The sequence below is a fragment of the Adiantum capillus-veneris genome, chromosome 25 (assembly GCF_014529385.1).
Source record: "Adiantum capillus-veneris isolate H3 chromosome 25, ASM1452938v2, whole genome shotgun sequence".
Classification (NCBI taxonomy): Eukaryota; Viridiplantae; Streptophyta; class Polypodiopsida; order Polypodiales; family Pteridaceae; genus Adiantum; species Adiantum capillus-veneris.
This window is the reverse complement of record NC_140955.1, coordinates 68,395,635-68,418,361: the sequence shown is the minus strand read 5'-3', so window position 1 is coordinate 68,418,361 and position 22,727 is coordinate 68,395,635. Positions and strand designations below refer to the sequence as shown.

The 22,727-nt window shown below is 43.0% G+C and overlaps 1 protein-coding gene across 1 annotated transcript; it reads right to left on the bottom strand.

The window, feature by feature from the left end:
- Nucleotides 1–16,400: 16,400 nt before the first annotated feature.
- Nucleotides 16,401–18,656, bottom strand: LOC147425050 (uncharacterized). Its single transcript, XM_086500254.1, has 4 exons — nucleotides 18,573–18,656; nucleotides 17,367–17,454; nucleotides 16,678–16,887; nucleotides 16,401–16,600 (listed from the first exon to the last, which is right to left on the bottom strand). Exons 1-4 carry the CDS (start codon nucleotides 18,654–18,656, stop codon nucleotides 16,401–16,403), a joined length of 582 nt encoding a protein of 193 aa, XP_086356380.1.
- Between the last annotated feature and the right edge of the window lie 4,071 nt (nucleotides 18,657–22,727).

Here is a 22,727-nt window from a genome sequence, read left to right as displayed (position 1 = left end):
ACTATTTTTGGAATCCATTTGTAGTTAGTGTTTTTTCTATGTGCAGATTTTAATTTAGGTTCCTGAATTTTCTTAGGTTTCCATTGCCATTTTGTTAGTTCAGGCTTCCTGTGTTGACTTTTTGGTCTCCATTCGAGCTTTGTCGCTGAATGTTTGGTTATCTCCAGCTTTGGTTGCCATTTCCACTCTAGATTAGCTCCTGAAGGACTTTGATACAGTGTTGTTGTCATCGGGAGTTGTGACTTGGGCAGCCATATCTGTCTCTGTTTTTTCTGCATGAAGGTTTTCTTTATCCATACTTTCCAAACAACCGTTTTTGGTGTTTCTGGTTGATGAGCTGATTGCTTTTGTTGATGGGGATAATCGGCCACGAGTGATCTGTTTTGGCAAATGGAGTCATGTACGTGTTAGAGTTGTGTGTGTACATCAACGCATGTTCTGACCAATCAGTAACTGCATTGTATGTTCTTATCCATGGAACTCCCAAACATAGCGATTCTCTGATTCCTCCGTCTTTCATCACGAAAAATTGATGAGATCAACTATTTCCATAAATATTGATTGGTAAAATTACTATTCCCAATGTTGGCATTTTTGTCCCGTTCGCGGCTAAATATCGTGTGGATTGCACTAGGGGTTCATCGGTAAGCATCTTGTAAGTGGAGAAGTTGACCACATTGACTCTTGCCCCTGTGTCAATCAATGCTCGTTGATATCTGCCATTCAGAAGTCTGACATTGATGCGAACATCGATTCCTATTTCCCATTGCTCGTCATTGTGAACTATACAAAGAGGAATTTGAGCCGTATCTGCTGGTTGAGGAAGTCTTCGTTGTTGTAATTTCTGTTTCCGCTTTAAAATCCTGATTCTGGCCTCCTCCTGTGCTTGAGCTTTTGTCTCATTTGCTTTTGTTCTTGCGTTCCTTCGCAACGTGGATTTTGGCAAGCATCTCTGAGGTTAGTCGTAGGTTGTACTTCTTTAATCTGCAGCCACTAATCCAATCAGGCATCTCCTCTCCCTCTAATGTTGCAAGCTTAATGGAACCACTAGATGATATGTCATGAATTACATAGGGTCATTGCCTTGCTTTTTGAGTTTCCGGGAATGTTGTTTCAGGGTATACATTAAGAAGTAATCCCCCGTAGCAAATTCCTTGCTGATAATATGTTGATCAAAGAATGATTTCATGTTTCATTTTTACACGTAGATTGATGCAACTGCTCTCATTCTAGTTTCATCTAGTTTTTCCAGGATATCTTTTTGATTGGATAATTCATGGCCCGTCAATTCTAATTCTTTAGCTACCCAAAGTGTGGGGATAAGAAATTCAAGTGGTAAAATCGCTTGAATTCCATAAACGATGTTGAACGGAGTCATTTCGATGGAGGCTTTGTACGCTACTCTATATGCCCATAAAGCTGAATGCAGCTTTTGATCCTAGTCGGCTCTCGATTCGCTAACAATTTTCTTGAGAATTGTCACCAAAATCTTGTTCGTACTTTCTACTTAGCCGTTAGCTTTTGGATGATAGGGAGCTAACTTCTTGTGAATTACCATGAATTCATCCAATAGGAATTCAATCACTTCATTGACGAAATGAGTCTCTCTATCGCTCACTATCTCTATTGGTAAGCCATACCTGGTGAAAATGTTCTCATACAAAAACTGTGCTATCGTTTTTGCATCATTTTTGGTTGTTTCTTTCGCTTCAACCCACTTTGTTAGATAATATGTTGCCACAATAATGTATTGAGCGTGCATTTTATATCCAAGAGGCGCAATTGGTCCTACAAAATCTATTCCCCATTTTGCAAACACTCTTGCCTCCATCATTGGCCTCAAGGGCATGTCATCTTGTGCTCTAGGAATCTTTGTCCTCTGGCAATCGTCACATCGTTTCACAAACTCTTCGGCATCCATGAATATTGTAGGCCACCATATGCCAGCAATAAGAAATGCTTTGGCCGTTTTGTCTGCGACTGAGAAATGTCCTCCAGCTTGTCCGCCATGTGCTTGCTCTAAGATAGGAATGTATTCCTCTTCCGTCGTACACATTCTCAATTGATTGTCCTTTCTCCTCTTGTAAAGATTGTCCTCAATCAATACATAGTTTTCTGCCTCTTTCGTGATCGTTTTGATACGTGATTTACTCATCCCTTCAGGCAGTATTCATGTGGTGAGGTATTCTACAATGTAGTTACTCCATCTGGGTGCTATAGATAATTTGAACAGAGTCACGTATTCTATCGGCTTCTGAAAAGTGCAGATAACACATGATTTGATATGCATATGAACACTTTGTTGCATTTTTGGCCAATATACACCCATTCTCATCAATCTTTGATATGTCTGTGCATGCCCACTGTGAATCCCTGTTTTTTGTACATGAGCCTGGTTTAGTTGTTGTGTAATTCTTCTCTGCACTGTTTAGTTGTCTACTGGAGTAACTGATCAGAAAATCCATAGTGTGTTCTCGAGGTTGTGCAAGTATGCATCCTATAGCATATGCCGATACATCTAGTGGATGTGGAATATCTTTTCCCAATCCCGAGCCTTCAAAATTGGAGTGGATATCAATCTTTGCTTCAAAGTTTGAAAAGATTTCTCGCACTCATCTGTCCACTCAAATTTAGTTGTCAACAGGTAAAGTGGTTTCACAATTATGGCGTATGAGTAGATAAATCTGCGATAATATCCACAATGGCCCATAAACGCCTGTACCTCCTTTACCTTTACTGGTCGTGGTAGATCAACAATTACGTTGATCTTCTCCATGTCTGTCGAAATACCATTTTTGGACACTATATGTCCCAATATTTTTCCTTGTCTTACCATGAAGACACATTTCTCCGGATACAGTCTGCATTTGTTGAACACTTTGGTTAAGTGCTCTATGTGCTCCAATCTTACGAGAGAGTGAACGCACAAGTCATCCATGTAAATTTCTAAGAGCTGTCTTAGATATTCTTTAAAAGCATGATCCATCACCCTCTGAAATGTGGTTGGTGCATTCATTAAGCCAAAAGCCATTACCCTGAATGCAAAAATGCCCCATTCAGTTGCAAAAGCCGTCTTGTGTTGATCCTCTGGCTTTATTGCGAGTTGGTTGTAGCCTGAAAAGCCATCTAAAAAATTGTAAGCTTCTTTTCCTGCCACTCTTTCTATTACATGATCAGTAATGGGTAGGGGATAGTTGTCCCGAATTGTTGCAACGTTTACCTTCTTGAGATTGATGCATACTCTCAACTTTCCATTTTTCTTTGGGACCACCACAATTGGTGAAACCCAGTCAGTGTACTCAATTTTGTAAATAAACTCGGCCTCTTTCAATTTATCTATCTCCTCCTTGATCTTCCTTGCAAACGTCTCATTGTAAGTATTGAAGGGGATCGGGGAGCACCACAGACAGAGAGTGAGAGAGAGAGAGAAGGAGACACACACACGATGTGGGTGGGGAGACTCAAAAGAGTGAGCAGCCCCCTATACACTTATGCTATGTATAAGGTATACAAGTCAGTGGGCGCCCAGACTCTGGGCGGCCAGGCAAGGCACAGACGCCTATACCCCAACAACCTCCCACTTAAAGGCGACTGTGCCTTTAAGCAAGGGAACCTAGTCTAAAGACTAAAAAAAGGTGAGAGAAAACCGCTCTCAACCGATGCCCACTGGCTGGCTGTGATCGTGTGCATCCGGCTGTCCTGCTCCCGTGTAAGTCCATACACCACCAGACGTACCGCACACGTACTGCAAGTATGTACACAATACCTGCATATCTCCCTCGTGCACTATGCCATCATCAGTCAACAAATGACTGACAACCCCAACTGCAAATGCTCCCACTGCAGCTGCGATATCCGGTCTCAAGATCAGCATCTCATACATGAGACCACCAAATGCCGATGCAATGCTAGCGGGCGCTGCTAGCTCTACAGAGCATGCATCAACATATATATCCCTGGCAATAGGCATCTCTGACTGACAAGGCGTGTCAGCAACATGCATCTCCTGACTGTCCACAAAAGACGCATCAACCTGTCGTGCAACCTCAGAGCAAACCAGCTGCTCTAGGTTTCTGTTGGAAGACATATCCTGCACAACTATATCCCCATGCTCACTGTCGAGCATAGAAAGGAATGACTGCATAATCGCTAACATCTCAGCCTCCTCTGCAATCATCCACTGCAAACATGACCACTCAATCTGCTGTGACTCACTAGAGCTCTCATGCTCTAACTCCGTATGCATAGACTCTTGCACAACGTCCTCCTGTCGTGACTCACTAGAGCAAGACCGCTCTACCTGTCTATCCTGCATAGAAGTATCTCGCACAACTGACTCTCTGCTTTGCTCAGTCACTAGCAAAGCATGCATGTCTGACTCTGTCACCTCTCTGTGTGACTGCTCAAGTCGTGCCCCAACCGTGTGCACAACGAGCTCACTACTCTGCACTCCATGCAAAGCATCCTGCAACCCACAAGCAAAAGAGACTCGCCTGCTCTCTCGCTGTCTACCTGGCTGCATGATCATAGAGACAACACCGTCTCTTGCATGATCCACATGCAATGGGTAACCTGTACCACTCCTGGCACCTCTCGCAATCACTAACGAACCCAAATGCATCACAAAATCTCGCTCTCGAAGCGAAATCTGACATCCACTATCCCGTAACTGCCTGATTGAGATCAAATCTCGTCTCAGATCTGGCACATAACGCACATGACGCAGGGTAAATCTCATACCACTGGGCAAGGAAAAACATACGTCTCCTGCACCCTCAATGTCATACACAGCACCATCAGCCATGTGCACACAACCAAGTCTCCCACTAGAAAACGTGCTAAACCACTCACGATGCGACGTGACATGGAATGTAGCATCTGAATCTAGTAACCAATGTGAAGACAATGTGCAATCCGATATGCAATCCGTAGACATAAGATCGTATGAAGACAAGCTAGATGTAAATGTGACATCGCCATCACAAGCATACTCAGTAACCACCGTACTGATCTCACTAGCATCTGTCATGCCCAAATCTGCATCACGCATCTGTCGCCTCCGTTGTCTCAAACGCCTGAAACATCGACGCCTAATGTGCCCTTTATGTCCACAATGCCAACATGTCAAGTCTCTATGCCGTCGAGACTTGCGTGTGGGATCAATCTCTCCCATGGACATAGAAGTGGGACTAGACTTCCCTGTAGACATGGATGTCGTGTACATAGCATGTAAACTCTGCCATAAAGCATGAGTTGTAGTCTCCCTCGAGACCTGCCAGTAAACAGACTCAACCATATGCAAATGAATTGTAGACATGGCTAACTCATCAAGATCCTGCCAATCATCATCACGCATAGACTTGGGCTTCGCCGATAAACCAAGCAAGGGTTTATCCTGCCCCAAATCTGCCAATGCAACAAGCATATGCTCCTTCCAAGCAACAAAATCTGCACCATCAAACTGTGTCAGACCATTACGCTGGAAGTCAAATGAAAAATCAGCCATAATGCTCGCAAAAGAGCAAGCAACAATGAGTAGCAAATGTCAACCAAATCAGCCCTAAACTGGCTCGAATCGCATCAACAAAAGTCTGCAAATATGGCTGTAAGATATGGCTACAAATCAGCCCCAAAATTCAGCTCTTAAACATCTGCATAAACAAGTCACAAATGTGTCCCAAATCAGCCTACAACTGAGCCATACATGGACACCTGCAAAGAGGAAACGATGGCTGAAAATTCAGCGCCCAAATAAGCCCTCAAACCTGCCTGTAAACTTGTAAACCTGTAGTTGAAACCTGCTGAAAAACCTCAAGCCATTAGTGCTCGAATCCGGCTACCTAGCTCGTAGCCACACAAGCATACATCACAATACTCACTCCTGTGAGTGTGCCAAGATAACTGTACGCCTGTCAAACCGTGAGCTAATCACCAAGCCCACAATGTGCGGTATCAATGCATACACACGCACAAATCTCCCACCTGCAGAGAACACCGCACACAAATGCTGAGTGCAACCCGCAATCTCTACCTAGATCGCATAAATGATGCGCATAAAACTCCTGGGAAAATTTCGCCAGAGTTTTGTCAGTAAAACAGCCACAAAACTAGTAACCAAATTGACTGCACGCTCAAAACCATGAGCAACCAAAGCGCATCAAACCGCACTCCAAATGCATGCACCAATCTCCACACTTTGCATACATCATTGCAAACACCTGCAAATCTAGTACACAAATATCTGCTCTACCTGTGACTGCCAAAAACATGCTCGAGGCATACATTGCCGAGCTCAAAATGCAATCACATTAGTCTCCCTGAGCATCAAACCACATAAGGCATACATCGTATCCTCCCACCTGTGAGGAAACTTGCAGCAAATATCACTCTCACATCTGAGAGCAAACCATGTGTGGAATCCTCGACACACAATAAACAACTACTGCTGCAGAAAATTCAGCGTTCAGAATTTTAAAATTCTGATATGACAAGCGCGTCTGGAGCGTGCCAAAACCCCAAGGTAGACTCCTGGATCATATGTATCCGAGTCCGGGTGTGAAAGCTATGCCAAAAACAGTGTTTTTGGGACCCGAGAGTGCACAAATAAACTTGCTGCTGTACCTGCTATAATTCAAAGCATAATTTCAGCAAATAGACATCACCATCGCGTCCGGAGCGTGCCAAAACCCTGACCTAGACTCCTGGATCATGTAGATCTGACTCTGTATGACGGAGCTACGCAAAAAACTACGTTTTAGAGCCCGAAAATGGCAAAAACGAGCTGCACACAGTCTTGAACCTGCTCCTGCTCCACTCTGCGTGATGCAATGTCCTCTCAATGCAAGCTCCAACACAAGAGCTCTGCCACAACAGCATCCAAGCACTCGAATGTCAAGCTCTCCTCCGCCGAGCACTTCTCTAACGAGCTCCACTGAGCTCAAAAGCTCCTCTCACCAAGGAAGCCGCAACCGCCTCCTCGACCAAGCTTGACCACACCAAGCTCCTAAGCTCCAAAGACAATGCTCCTCAAGCTAAAATCGCTCTCCGTGAAACTCCGCGATCGAACTCCACCGTCGAGAGCGAGCGAGCTATCGCCTCGAAGCTCTCAAAGCCGTCGTGCTCTCCGCGGTCACCATAGCTCTGATACCAATTGAAGGGGATCGGGGAGCACCACAGACGGAGAGTGAGAGAGAGAGAGAAGGAGACACACACACGATGTGGGTGGGGAGACTCAAAAGAGTGAGCAGCCCCCTATACACTTATGCTATGTATAAGGTATACAAGTCAGTGGGCGCCCAGACTCTGGGCGGCCAGGCAAGGCACAGACGCCTATACCCCAACAAGTATAAGGACTTTGTCTGCTTGGTTTAGCGTCATTCTTAAGGGGTATTGTGTGTTGACAGATACTTGGATCCACCCCCTTAATATCTTTGTATGACCATGCAAACACATCTCTATACTATTCAAGAGTAGCTATCAAAAGCTTTTTCTCTTCTTCAGTAAGATCCGTGGCAATATATGCAGGTTTTGGATCTTCTCCGGGCTCTTCTAGGTCTATTCGTTTGGCTTTTTTAGGACCGTCGTATGATGTACCAGGTTCCTTCAATTCTCTCATCGGTTGTTGCACTATGATTTTTCTATCTTGTATGATATACTTCTTATAATGGGACGGCACATCCATCTTGTCAGAATTTTTGTCCTCATCTGTTTCCATTTCAGTTGTCCATATGTTTTTGAGGGTCTGTTTGAGCTTATTGTACTCTGCTTTCCTCTCTGTTTTGGTCATTCTAGACCCTATTTCCCCCTCCTTAGGTGTCTCAGTCGTTTGCTTTTCGGGCTTGTTCTTCTTGTTGTTTTTCCATGGTTTAGTTTTGATAAACCGGCTAGTGACCTTGTCTTTGACACAATTGTCAGCTTTTACAAGCCTTAGATATCCCGTTTTGTCATTGACAAGAGGCATGGGTTTATGCTTATTCGCTCTTGATTTCCTTGTTCTCTTTGATCTATACCACTCTTGTCGACCAGGTTTTTGGTTAGGAAACTCGTAAAACCTATCAGGTCTCAACTTATACTTCCTATTCGTCTTTGATCCACTTGATCTTTCATCGTCATCATCTATCATTTGGATTTCATCACCCAGTGATGGAAGGTCACCGTTTAGTGAATCTGTGAATTCCTCCTTTGTTTGATTCCTATCATCCACTACAGATATCTCATCAACTATTCTTTTACACTCAGTCTCACGTAGTAGTTTTTCTTGTTCCTCGGTCTCTAATCCTGACTCAAGGATGATGCTAGCCATTTGCAACGTTACTAGGTCGTATCCTTCATCAGTCACAAAATTTTATAGACGTGCATTCATTAACACATACATCCAAAGTTGACAATATTTGAGTCCACCCAAATGGATCAAATAAATGTTTAGGGAAAGGTTCTGGGAGATAAGCCTCGTCTTCTACAGACCTTTCCAACACACATTCCTCTTTGATTAAGTCTCCACAATCAGATGCTCCACACATCCAGACATGTGCTTTTGTTTGTAACCACACAGGTATTTCCTTTTTGATCACTGTGGTTGAATCAAATTCTTGCACTGGTGTTTTTGAAACGTCTCTATAGCTGTGATCCTTCATGTTGATTTTTGTTATTAGCTCCTCATGCCTTGGGTAAATTTGGTCATACCCCCAATCTTGTATCATTTTGATTTGAGGCATAAAAGGTTGCCCCAAAATAATGTCAAAGTTGTTCGTTTTTCCAAAACCTACCGTGGCAAAGGTGTGCTCATAGTTAGTTCCACACGAAGTTACAACTATTTGGTCCAGGACTCCCAATGGTCTCTCTACATACCCATCTGTGAGTTGCAGTTTCATTCTTGTCTTTCTGAGAGCTGGACGGCCCCATTTCTCCCAGATTTGCGTTGTAGCAATCGCAAATCCCGCCCCACTGTTTAGGATAGCTATCGTCTTTATATCCTGATATTTGATAGGTAAGGTTGTATTACCTTCCTCACCTTCACAGTTATCTCCGACCTTATTTATGGGCATAGGTTGGGCTTTGGGTTGGACCTTCCCGTTTGTTTTCTTCTACCGTAGGGTTTGTCTGAAGAGGAATCTTTATTCCTTTGTTCTCCAAATGTTTCCCCATGTATTCCCATAAGTGTGGTCTGACTCTCAAGAGTTCTGACAGTGTGATTGTGCATGTTACAGGTGTCAACAACATCTCTTGAAGACTTTTTGAGTCAATCATTTGTGGAATAGCTCTCATTTGGGATGGAACTAATCTTATCTCCGATTGTGCCTCGTGTTCACCTATAAATGAAGGCAGGGTTTTCAGGGATTGAGCTTTACTTTCCATCGAAACCTTCGTTCGTGCATCTCCATACAGTGATTGTATATCTCCTGGATAAAATTCGTTGTCCATGTTAACCTCAAGAATTGGTGTAGACTGTAACATCGCGCTTCCGTTCTTTCTATTTCTAATGGTTTTCCATAAATGTTGTGGCCATGGTTCTTCCAGGCTGAAAGCATGGGTTGGTGGTGCAAAAAGTAGTGTCCTTGACACCTCTTGTGAGGCACTATTGGATGGTGTTTTTTTGGCAGTTTTCAAAAGCCAAAAGATAAATATTTAATATTTCTAAAGGCTTTGTGCCAACCTCTCTCTCTCTCTCTCTCTCTCTCTCTCTCTCTCTTGCAAGAAGAAGGAAAATTGCAGCAGGAACTTGTGGAGAATTGTCATAAGGTGTGGAGAATAAAGGTCCAGGATATCGGGATGGAGATGTTGCAGCAGGATATTGGTCAACAGGATGTGTCTGAGCAGCAGCCTCCAATCAATTGTCACCTTTTGTGGAATGTCAATTTCAGCAGCTTGGGAGAGCACGTTTCGCACCAGCAACAACCTCCACACAATTTTTCGGCCATTGCTTGTGGTGTCGGATGTTTTGAAGAGAGGATTGTGCAAAACGAGCCACCTCCAAGTACACTGCAGGGCTCTAAGTACTTTCAGAAGCATGCTCAATACAATCCACTTCATGATGACATGACTCACAATTACCACAGGGATGACTCAGTCACAATTCGCCATGAAGGTAACCATCGGATGCGAGAATATTGGTCTATGATGAAAATAGAGAGCCGTAGGAGACAACGAGAAAGTGATGCATCAGGTTCAAGGTCAACAGTAGATGTGAATTAGGTTTGCATGAAAGTCTCAAAATGCTGGCAGGAAGCAACAAAAGGCATGACTTGCGATGCTAAGAAAATCGCCTTTCAATGTATTCTAAGACTGCCAGATTTCAGACGTTTGCATCATGCATCTGAGAAGTCAATCCTATCCAATATTCGAGGCACAATTACTAAAGTCAAAGCATCCATGTCTGAAGAGGAGCTGAAGATTAAAAGAGCTGTTTGCATGATGTTGGTGAATAGTGAAGGAGATCCATCAAGGTCTATTAGCAACTCCAAGATGGCCAGATTTACTGGATTGCATCGGCAAAACTTTGCAGCAGCCAATTCAAGGTTAAAACAGGCCGAGGTTGACGCATTTCCTTTGCAATTATGTAGTCGTCAAGTACCTCAAAGTTCCACCATCACACAAGCGACAAAAGACCTTGTTTTTTCCTTTTGGCAGACAGAGACAAGAGTGTCGCCAAAAAAAAAAAGATGTGTGTCGAAAAAGATTGGGCAAAAAATCTTACATAAAGCATCCAATACATTTGCTTGATGATTCACAGGTATGATCCTAAATTTTCATAGGTATGAACTTTGGATGTAGAGAAAAGTCATAGAGTTCCTTTCAAAGGTAGTCATGGAAGTATCATGATAGTATAAAAGGATCTTTAGGTACTCTGGATCTTTGAAAGAGTCTAGAATACCTGGCAAAGGTAGTCTTGAAAGTACCATGCGAGTCTAAATGGGTCCTCTAGGTACTTTGGAGGTAGAAAAAGTTCATAGAGTTCCTTTCAAAGGTAGTCATGGAAGTACCATGACAGTAAAGAGGCTCTTTAGGTACTCTGGACCTTTCAAAGGTAGTTATTTACCATGAGAGTGAAGAGGTTCTCTAGGAACTTTGGAGGCAGAGAAAAGTCACATAGTTCCTTTCAACGGTAGTCATGGAAGTACCATGATAGTATAAAGGATCTTAAGGTACTCTGGATCTTTGAAAGAGTCTAGAATACCTTGCAAAGGTAGTCTTGAAAGTACCATGTGAGTTTAAATGGGTTCTCTACGTACTTTGGAGGTAGAAAAAGTTCATAGAGTTCCTTTCAAAGGTAGTCATGGAAGTACCATGACAGTAAAGAGGATCTTTAGGTACTCTGGATCTCTGAAAGAGTATAAAATACCTCACAGCGGTAGTCTTGAAAGTACCATAAAGTTCATTCCAAAGGTAGTCATGGAAGTACCATGATAGTAAAGAGGTGCTCTAGGTACTTTGGAGGTAGAAAAAATCATTGAATACCTCACAGAGCTTTTACTTTGATGGGTTTTACTTTGAAAAAAGTTTGAGCCTCTGATGGGTTTTATTTTTTCTTGCACAGCTGGGTGATCTTTACATGACGTTCCAAATGCAATATCCACACATCAAGATCTCACTCAGATGTTTTGAGGGATTGAAACCTTGGTTTGTTCGGAAGTTGAAGGACCGTTACACGTGTGTTGTATTGCTCATATTCAGATGATATATCTCAAGGAAGCATTCAACCACATGAGACACAGTAAGACAGGCATGCATGGCGATGGGTGTGGTTGCATGTGTGCTATATGCTTGCCAAAAGAGGCTCCAAGTAAGTGTGAAGCGGCCACGTACACATATACCTGTGTAAGCACATTGACTGAAAGTGTGTTATGTGAAAAACCAATGGACTCCGTATTTCATAAGTTGACTTTCTTGAAGGGAGAATGTCTTCAATGTGGGTCAAAGAGATTATTGCTTTGGCCAAACGAAACAGTTGAAAGTGCAGCCCAAATTTCTGTTAAGGTGTTTGAAGACGTTGCCTCAACCCATTCTCAAGGCAAGAAGTGCAAGGATCTTCTAGTGAAGGAAATGGAATGCAAGGATTTCACAACTTTTCTTAAAAAGCATCTGACCACTTACATCCGACACAATTTTATTGCCCGGTGGCAATCTCAGCAGTTCAAAGATTGCATTCATAGGTTTCCTAGAGATGTAGTGGTCTCTGTTATCGACTTTGCGGAAAATTACTCATTTAAGGAGAAAAATGAAATCCAGTCAATGCATTGGTACTCTTCACAAGTCACCATCTTGGTGCACATTACATACATTCGAGACGAGAAAGACCATGTGTTAAAATATACACATTTTTACATTTCTGATGACAAAGATCATGACATGCTTTTTGTGCAACATTGCTTGCAACTGCATAGTGTTTGGCTTCAAAATCAGGGATTCAACTTCTTGAAGCGGCACTGGGTGTGGTTAGATGGATGTGCTGTTCAATTCAAGTCATCTAGACCGCTCTTCTTCGTGTCAAGGTACGCCAGGTTTTATTCCACCTCTGATGAAAAGTTTCCAGAAATTTGTTTCTGCCCAGCATTGAAGGTGGGTCATTGTTTTAGGTACTATGGCTTGACTGGCATTGAAATGCTGTGGAGTTTCTTTGCCTTGGGCCACGGCAAAGGGGAGCATGATGGGGCAGGGGCAGTTGTTAAGAGGGCTTTAACACATGAGCAGTTAAAGGCTGATGCATGGCACATGAAGTGTGCCAAGGATTTTGTTGGCTTCTTGAAGCATAAATTTAATGATGAAAGTGGTCACACAGGGGTGAACAGGATTTTTTGGGAGGTCCAAGCAACTGAGGTGCCAAGGGAGAAGAAGTGGAATCGCAAGCGATTTGAAGGCTCACGATCAATACACTGTGTCAATGGATACTCCAAGAGCGACAAGTGTGCACTCCGTTTCAGACTTCTCGCTTGTTTTTGTGAATTTTGTATGTCCCAGTGTTGGAGGCGATGCTTGAACAACACACATGTTGAGTACTGGGAGTATCTAACCCTTGAGGCATTAGATGGTGACAATGCAGAAAGTGAATATTTTAGCAATGACGAAGGATCAGATCTGCCGATGTATGGTGGGCACCATGACGCAATTAGTGATGCTCTATGCATCGGTGATGCCTTTGCCACCAATGCCAATGAAGATGGAGCTGACTTCTACCTTTTGAGGTGCTCAGAGGACAAAAACAAAACAGCAAGAGACTTGAGTGATTCTTGGGGAAACATACTTTCTGCAGGGAGCTATTTGGTTGAGGGGTACTATTACGAGCTAGTGGAAGGTGCCGAGCATATCTATTACATGCCTGCTAGTCAACCAAAAGTGCTTCTTGTTAAGTATGGAGCCTGATTTACCTTGTAATCTTCTGGTAAAAGCGCACATTTGTAAGGCCCCCATTATGAGCAGAAGCCATCGTGCCTGAAGGAAAATCATTGACCGGAAACCAGAATTTTCACTGACAAGAATCAGGGGTAACTTTAGAGGCCTCGGGGGCCTCCGCCCCCGAGACTTTTTTTTTTCTCCAGAATATTATGGCCGGACGGCGGCCGAAAAGTGGTCGGAAAACAACCGGTCGGTTGGCCGATGGCCGGTAGTCAATGGCCGATGGCCGGTGGTCGGAAGTCAATGGCCGGTGACCGGTGGTCGAAAGTCAATGGCCGGTGGCTGGTTGCCGAATTCAAAAGCGGACTTGTCTTCTCAAGGGCGGCCACACATGGGCGGATTGGAGGGTCCGATTTGGACTTATTCGCACAAGGGCGGCTACACATGGCTGTCTCTCATAAGAGAGGGCAGCCCTTTTGGCCTATAAAAGGAGGCGATTTCTACACACATTTCATAGTGTGAAGTTGATGCAACAAGGTGAGTGTGAGGTGGTGAGAGTGAAGCAAGGCAGGAGCTCCATTAAGGGTATAATCCCTTTGTAAACTACTTCTTCTTTTGAAGTGCTAAAGCCATTGAGTGGCTGCTTTCCCGTGGACGTAGCCCACATTGGGTGAACCACGTATATCGTGTGTACTCTCTCTCTCTCTACTCTATAATCTCTTGTGTGTGAAATCTCTCTCTCTCCATTAAGTAATCTACTCAAAAATCTATTTAGCTACGTCTTATTTCCTAACACTTCTTGCATCACACTTGGTTAGATCGATTAAGATACCCTTGGAACCCTTAGAAGGAGAGCCACATAAGTTCAAACTCGCTGTAGAAGTATATGAAAATGTGTACAACAGTATGCCAATAGTGATATAAGTTGTTGCCCAAGTAACTTGTAGAAGTACCTGTAATTAGCTTCAAAGTACCATGCAACTATTCCACAGGTGGTTTTTGTAGGAGCCTATCGTAGGAGTCAAAACCTCTTGCAGGCTAGTCCAAACAAGTACTTGTAATTAACTCTTTTGTCTACTTGAGTAACAAAAATAGCACTTCAATTCTGGAACACAAAGTACCTGTCTGTCAGCCTAAAGTACCTTACAAGTAGTTCACAAGCACCTCTAAAATTTTATCTACCGGCCCAAAGTACCTTTAAGGTAGTCCTGAAGTGGTTTCTGTATGTTAAGATATGTAAGTAACAAGCACTCGTAAAACCTTTTGTATGCCATCCCAAAGTACCTTATAGGTTCTTTACAGGTCTGACAACCAAAAGTACCTTACAGGTAGTTCACAGGTGGAAACTATATTAAACTATGTAGGAAACAAGGACTTGTAAAAGTTGTTGTATGCCAGCCCAAAGTACCTTTTAGGTTCTTTACATGTCTGACAACCAAAAGTACCTTACAGGTAGTTCACAGGTGGAAACTATCTTAAACTATGTAGGAAATAAGGACTTGTAAAAGGTGTATGCCAGCCCAAAGTACCTTATAGGTTCTTTACAGGTATGACAACTAAAAGTACCTTACAAGTAGTTCACAGGTGGAAATTGTAATAAACTATGTAGGAAACAAGGACTTGTAAAAGTTGTTGTATGCCAGTCCAAAGTACCTTATAGGTAGTCCCTGGGTGGTTTCTGTACACAACAATCTATTAAGTTTTGGTATGCCAACCCAAACAACCTTACATTGTAACTATTTTAAATTGGGAAACAATAACAGAATCAGAAAAATAACACTTCAATGCTTGGACACTTGAACAGTCTTAAACTACTTGAATCAGAAAAATAACACTTCAATGCTGGGACACAAAGACAACGCATCCAACCAGTTGGAATATATTTCATCTTCAACAATTTGATGAAGAGTCATTACATCAGTTATAATGGCGATCAAAATGAAGCCAAAAAATTGGTTTCCACATGGAAAGTAGCATATAAATATACAAGGTTCTGGCACGGGTTTAGTTTAGTTACAAAAAGGTACATAGAGGATCTGTCATCCTAAAAAAATCAAGGGACGTCATCGTCGCTTGCACTCTATGGGCATGAGTTGTGGCCCACATAAGTACACATCATACGATGTCTTTTGAAAACCTTTTACAATTGCTGTGAATACATACTTTTCGTCATCAGTAGGTTTTGGTTTGCTGAATGTGTCCGCCAAGGCACGACGCTCCGTAGCATGCTGCCACCCTTCTAGCCAAGTCTTTAGATCTTTTGACAAGTATTGGCTGGAGCAGTGCTCAATACCAGGCACTATGATGTAAGTACCTCTGGGATTATAATGACATTTATAGGAACTGTTGTCAATTAAAAGGACATTGCTGATATCATACTGCTGCAGCTTCGCCAAAAAATTCTGCAACACCTTGAAAAATGCTGGCCTTCCACCACCAAAACAGTAACTACCCACATCACATAACTGTTGTCCAGCCCATCCACTAATATAACTATGAACCTGGGGAAAACATCTTTGAATTCTTGAGCCCACTCTGTTGAGCATTGCACTGCTCCATATGTAGACATTTGCCCATGTCACAGCCCATGCAATAAAATCCTGTGCATCTTTCGAAACAAATAGGTACCTGCCATCTGCCTCCTCATGCTTGACAAATGATGTAGCTTCAATATCGGGGACAGACGAAGGGTCATGCTTATTAGGTGTACATGTAAGACAAAGTACACCATTAAGATCTAATATGAGGGTTGATCGGGTTGGATCATCATATGGCAAGGAGGAGATAACTGGGGGAATGTACCTTGGGGGATCTCTGATGATGATGATTTCCTCTACGGGCAGCTTGAGGGTCCCCTTTTCCTTTGGACACTCTGTAAAAGACAGCATTCAACATTGAAAAATAAACACGAGGCAATATTTGACATAAAAGCAACAAAAACATAGAGGCCGACAAAAACATAGACATTGTGCTTATGAAACATAAAAGCGACAAACACATAGAGGCCGACAAAAAAGTTTATTTTGCATTCAAAATCAAGAATCACAGATTCTTGTATTACAATTGAAGAGTCACAATTTCTTGCAAACTCGAGGCTTGGGGGGGTGGGAAACACTAGAAGGATTGCGGAGGGGTGTACTCTTTCTGGGAGTCTTCTTCACAGCATGAGGTGATCTGGGTGCTTCCCTCTTTCCCATATCTCCATCTGCATGATGAGCATGGTGCTTTGAACGTGTGGACTCCGAAGGTCTATTATTTTTGGAAGATCCAGCTATGTCATAAAACAACACATCAGTCCCATGCAGACATTGCATAGAAGTTGACAAGTCCAATACCATTACCACTTACCATCACTGTTTTTCTTGCGCTTCTTTGACACCTTCACCATGTCACTCAGAAAGATGGGAGAATCTGGATTCTCATCACCAGCTACCATGCGCTGCACTGCATCCACTCCCTCTTGCGCTATTGCCTCCGCATCGTCAACTGTTGCATCTTCCTTTGGACTGCTTTCGCTTGGTTGTGGCTCAAGTGCTGTTGTGCTTGTAGGGGGTCTACCTTCACAACTAGAGTGCCCTCACTGGAGTACACACTATGGGATTCAGGAGTAGCTTGTAGCACAACCTTTGGCACGTCATCCTGTTTTGGCGCCACACAAGGAATATGGCCAGAACCTGCAAGCACATAAGTGATGTTCAGGCTTGTGCAATCAGCAGATACTTCAAGGCAACCTGAACTATTCTTGGATTTATATGATATTGGAAGCAACGGTAACCAACCTGTATGCAGGAGCATTGATTTAAGTGAATCTGGAATACTACTCTTGCAAGAGGCGTCCGCACATATTGTCTGTGATCCAAGCCAGGCAGCAAAACACAGAGCATGGTATGCATGACCACATGCTAGCATGTATACACAAACCACATGGGAAGCCATGAATGCAAGACCACAGGCAACACATAGTCTTGGAACAGAGAATGTAGCGTGCAAGTGGCTCAAGTGCTGTCCAGCTGTCGGAAGCAGTGACATTGTGTCACCAGCCTTCACCTGCTCCAACATGCTCTCACAAAAGTTGATCTGTTGCACACACGTACTCGCTGATGCTTCTAAGTCAGTCAATTCTTTCTGCATGACAAATGAAGAACAAAAGGCCCACAGGGATTATATATGAGAACCACCATTACAACACAAAGTACCATGACAAGTATCTTTGACAGAAAAAACTACCATACAAAAGTACTTTGGACACTCCAAAAAATCGCCAAGGCAATTAAAATTACCATGGCAAGTAGAAAAGTACCTTGGACACTACCACCATAACAGAAAACTGCCATTCCATTAAAAACATCAAGGCAAAAGCTACTACCATAACAAGAAAGACTATCATGATAAAAAAGCCACCATAACCAAAAACAAATTACAATGACAAGTTTCTTGGACACTACACACTAATAAGCAATGACCGTACAACCACCTTAATAGGAAAAATTACCTTTACAAGTACCTTGGGCACAACCACAATAGCAACAAACTTCCTTAAAGAAACAATCAACCATAGTAAAAAAAACCATGAAAAAGTACCTTGGACACTGCCACCATAACAGAGATGGATTTCCAAAAAACCTCTAAGGTAATGACATATACCATGGATAGTAGAAAATTACCTTGAGCACTACAACAATAGCAAAAGAAAAGTACTATAGCAAGAAATACTGCCATGAAAAAAACACCACCATGATCAAACGAAGTACCATGACAGGCATTTTGGCCATTACATGATACCTGGAAAAATAGCCATGACCCCTGCACTTGTCATGGTAGAAAAAACTACCATGACAAGTACCACAATAATAGACAAACTTCCATGGAAAAAACAAATACTCATAGCAAAAAAAACCACCATGGAAAAGTACTTGGTCAATGTCACCGTAACAAAAAGAATGTAAAAAGAAACTACCATGCCAAGTACCTTGGGCACTATTACCATGATAGAATCCCTCAATAGAAAAAACTACCATGTCAAGTATGTTGGGCACTTAGCACCATAACAGAAATAACTGGCATGACAAAAGCAACCATCTAAATAGAAAAGAGTACCATGTCAAGTACCTAGGGCATTACCACATAAATAGAAATAACTGGCATGGCAAACAAAACCACCTAAATAGAAGAGAGTACCATGTCAAGTACGTAGGGCATTACCACATAAACAAAAATCTTTCCTTGACTTGGTCGACACATACCTGGAGACGATCCACCTCATCTCTTATGTTCGAGCTGCTTGCATTGGCCCCAAGAGCTGTGAGTGCACTAGTTAGAGCAGCCATCTTGCCTTCAATCACCAAAAAATGAGGGTCAGTATCGACAACTCCCTCGATGCTCGACCGCAATATCTAAAGCTCTTGCAATTTCCCCTGAAGCACTGCCATGGCTGAAGATGTCCCTTGTATCTTCCACATACTTTGGTTCCTGTCTTGTAGCTCTACTCTCACATTATCCAATGTTGTGTTCAAAACCTTTAATGCATCCCTTTTTGCATCCAGAATCTGCTCCACCTGTGCATTTACTTGTTGGCTTATAAAGGAGGCACTAACTAGAGAAGTGCTCCCAGATAAGAGAGCATTTTGCCCACTTTTATGACTTGCCCTGACAATGTCAAGACGAAGGGGCTGAAGTGATGTCCCCTCATTATTCTCCAGCCAAATCTTTACTTTCTTGTCGATGCCACCCGGAAGCTTCTTGCAATGGTCCAAAACCTGTTCACCAAAAGCAGCCCATGCAACCTTTCGACCTGCAGGATCTTGCCGAGAAGCTGGGCATCGCTCGTACACAAACAACGTTGCAAACTTGTGTGTGATCTCTTTGTCGGCTGGCATGCTTTGGTAGACTTTGTGAAACAGTAACCTGCATTCGTCTACAAACTCAGGTCGCATCATATGCAGAAAGATTTTAGAGCCCTTCTCCCTTTTCTTCATGAAGACCGACAACCAATCTTGATTTGTGACATCAACCTCATTGAGGTGCTGGTAGAGCTTGCCCTCCAAGCTTAAGCCATACTCCTCATGCAACTCCTCTCGTGTGTAGCAAAATCGAGTTTGCTTAGGGTATTGAATCCTCCAGGAAGATCTTGCTACAAACCACATTTGACATAGTAAACAAACATAAACAAGCATTGAAAAGAACATTGCTACAATTGAAGAGACAGAGTTGATATGTACCGATGCTTTTTTCGCCGATAGTTTCAGACTTCATGCCCAATGTTGTGGAGCTCCTAGGCTAGCTACTAGATGAAAGCATGCTAGGTGAACCACCATCAGCTGTTGCCATGGTGCACTTTCGTGGTGGAGTCTTCATATTACTGTAAAAACAAAAAAACACAATCCATGATTCACAATGTCCTCAAAAAAACACATTGCTCAACTACAACGAGAGAGAGAGAGAGAGAGAGAGAGAGAGAGAGAGAGAGAGAGAGAGAGAGAGAGAGAGAGAGAGAGAGAGAGAGAGAGGGGGGGGGGGGGGGGGGGGGGGATTGGATTACAGTACCCGGTGAAGATTGAGGTCGCACAGAGAGGGTAGGTGTCTGCACTTCTTTCTCGCTCTGTTCACGCAGGGTGCATGAAGATGCAGTAGCGCGTGGGTAGCTTCCTGCTGTGTAGAATGGCATGCAAGAGAAGTAACAGTCACCTTCTACCCGTAAACAATGTTCAAAAAATGATGGCATTGTTGAAGTGGCGACATTTTCCATTTATTGCAATTTTCCACGACCCCGATAAATTATTTTAAGAGAACAAATAAAACTTGAGAAGTACTTCAAAAACCACCTAGAAAAGCCCTTAAAACTGACCACCATTTCATGCTTTCACCCTCCACTTCTGGAACTGGCATTATAGTCATTGACTTAGCATCATCCGTGATGTTCGGCACCACTTGGTGATCCAATGACAATATCGTTTCAGGCTTGGATTCGTTTACATGTTCTGATTCATCGATCTTCAGTTTTTTTCTCTCTTTGTGAATCAACACTTCTTGTTCTGGGGTTCTAATCGCATTAGGTTCCATCAATGCCTGGGCTATTTCAATGAGGTGTTTACACATTTCCAAACGCTTCGTTTCCACTTCTGGTTGAGGATAATTCAACCATCTCTGCTCTAAGGTTTGGTTTGTTTTTAGCCTTACTTCTTACGCAACTTGTTATAGAGCATCCAAAGGCTCTAGCACTTTCTCAACCAAGACTTATCCCCTTGAGGATGCTTTCCTCGGCTTGTTGTTGTCCTCAATAGTTTTACTATCTCTCTCTTGTTTCAGTTGCTCTTTTGTTTCATGTAACTCATTTTGCATGGCCATTTGGGTTTTTATCCTTCTTATTTTCATTTTGTCTCGTTTCGCCTTTCAGGATTTCCGCTGTGTTCTCACAGATAAACTCTCGTTTTCTGTGGGTATTGGCAACTCGACCTTTTCTTCCAATGGCTTGTTTTTCTCTAAGTCCTTGGCTTGGCCTCTGGTTACCGCATTGATCTGGATCATGGGTTCGGTTTCTGATCCACTGCTTGCACTTGGTAACACCCCCACAATATTCATAGTTTCTTTTCCCTTGTTGTCCGGATTCCTTGGGCAGTTTGGCAGTATGTGATTCACACCACAACCATCACAAAACCTGAAAATTTTCACTCTTTTATCCTTGAAAGGACAACTACGCTCCCAATGATCTGTACTTTCACAGTTATAGCACGGCCCAATTGGTGGTTGATTTTGAGGAGGTGGTCCCATAGGTTGTCCCGCCCTATTAGGATATCCTCTTGGTTTGTAGTACTGGTTCGCAATGAACATTATCGTTCTTTTGTCCACCAAATATTGATCCCTCGAAGGTTGTGCTGCATACATTGGTGGTGCCATACCCTCCTTATTTCCCCACGGTTGATAGGCTTCGTCTGCGTACATCTATGGTTCAGGTTCAGTCACGTAAGGCTCATTCGGTTCGTTGTAATAAGAAATTTGAGGTGTATTATTTGTTCCTGGTGATGCTTTGAACGGTTGAGCATACCTAATCATGGCCCTATTTTCCTATGGTAAAGGAGGTTGTTGACCCAACACAAGTTGAGGTCTGTCTGCTCCTGCTACCATGTTCACATTTGGCCCAACTTGATATCTTAGAGGAGGTGGCTAGGGTGGTCCTGCTGGAGGTCCATACGGCCTTTCCCTCACATAGTTTTTGTTGTAAAAACACTCATCCGTGCCATGGTTTGTCCATTTTTGCTCTATGGCGCACCATTTTAGTACTCGTCCATTCGCAACTGGTGCTTTCGGTTGTTGTGTGCACCACGGCATCGGGTGATCCCCCCCCACATATGTCACATTTCCTCATCTGAGACTGTCTCATCACTCTCATATGTTGCTGCATTCTCCTCGTTACTTCCTCTATCATTTGGTCAGATGTCTGCATCAAAGAAGCCTGAGCATCTTTCTTGGTAGAGGGTTTACTCTTAATAGATGAAGAGCCACTGGTTACTGTATCAGTATCCTCTGACACTTCCCCATATGATTTGCAGTTATCAACAAGATATAACGCTTCCCTTGTAACCTGTTCAAATGTGCTATAGGCTTTCAAATGAAGGTCCTTTTTCAAGGTTTCGTTTCTAAGTCCTTTAATGAAGAGCACATACAATCTCTCATCCTGTGGTAATTCTCTCCTTGGGCACCTCTCAATGTATTGCTTGAATCTCAAGGATGCTTCCTTCACTTTTTGGTTCTCCTTTTGTTTAAAAGCATATATATGTGATACATTATTATGCTTTATACCTCGTTTTGAGAATTCTTCCACAAACTCCTGCAATACATGTTTAATATTCGGACAAGTTTCACGGTTCAAAGGTTGAAACCATGTTAAGGCCCTCCCTTCCAAGGTCATCCCGAATCCCTCATATTGAGTATGGAAATCAGTGATCTGCTCCGCTCTTAAGACTTGCTTAAAGAGCGACACATGGGCATATGGATCCCCTGATCCGCTATACTTCTTTGGCATGCACTTTGCTACCTAGGATGGCCTCATCCGTCTATGGTGTGTGACCTGTCTCAATGCTCCCATGTCTCGACTTAATCGTTCTCGTACATCATGGATGTTGTGGGTTGCTCTCGTTGGCTCCCCTGCCACGAATCTACTACTAGGAGGCAAATGTGATGGTGTTGCTGCAAATGTCGGACCTATTGCTGTATGTGTAGAGATGAGAACTGCACTACCTCAATTCGTAGCCATTGATTCTGTGGAATGTAATGTTCCCATGGGGCTTGGCATAGAATACTGAGGTCAACTGAAAGAATCAGCTACATGAGTCCTCTCTCCACCTGTTGCCATCAGGTCTGGCATGACATTTGTAGGTGCTGGTCTCAGTGGGCTTGGAGTG

Coding starts and splice junctions, on each gene's coding strand:
- LOC147425050 (XM_086500254.1), bottom strand. CDS start 18,656: ATGGCTGCTCTAACTAGTGCACTCACAGCTCTTGGGGCCAATGCAAGC. Junction 17,455..18,572: donor ATGAGGTGGATCGTCTCCAG/GTATGTGTCGAC, acceptor TTTGTCATGCAG/AAAGAATTGACTGACTTAGA. Junction 16,888..17,366: donor GTTGGAGCAGGTGAAGGCTG/GTGACACAATGT, acceptor CTAGTTGTGAAG/GTAGACCCCCTACAAGCACA.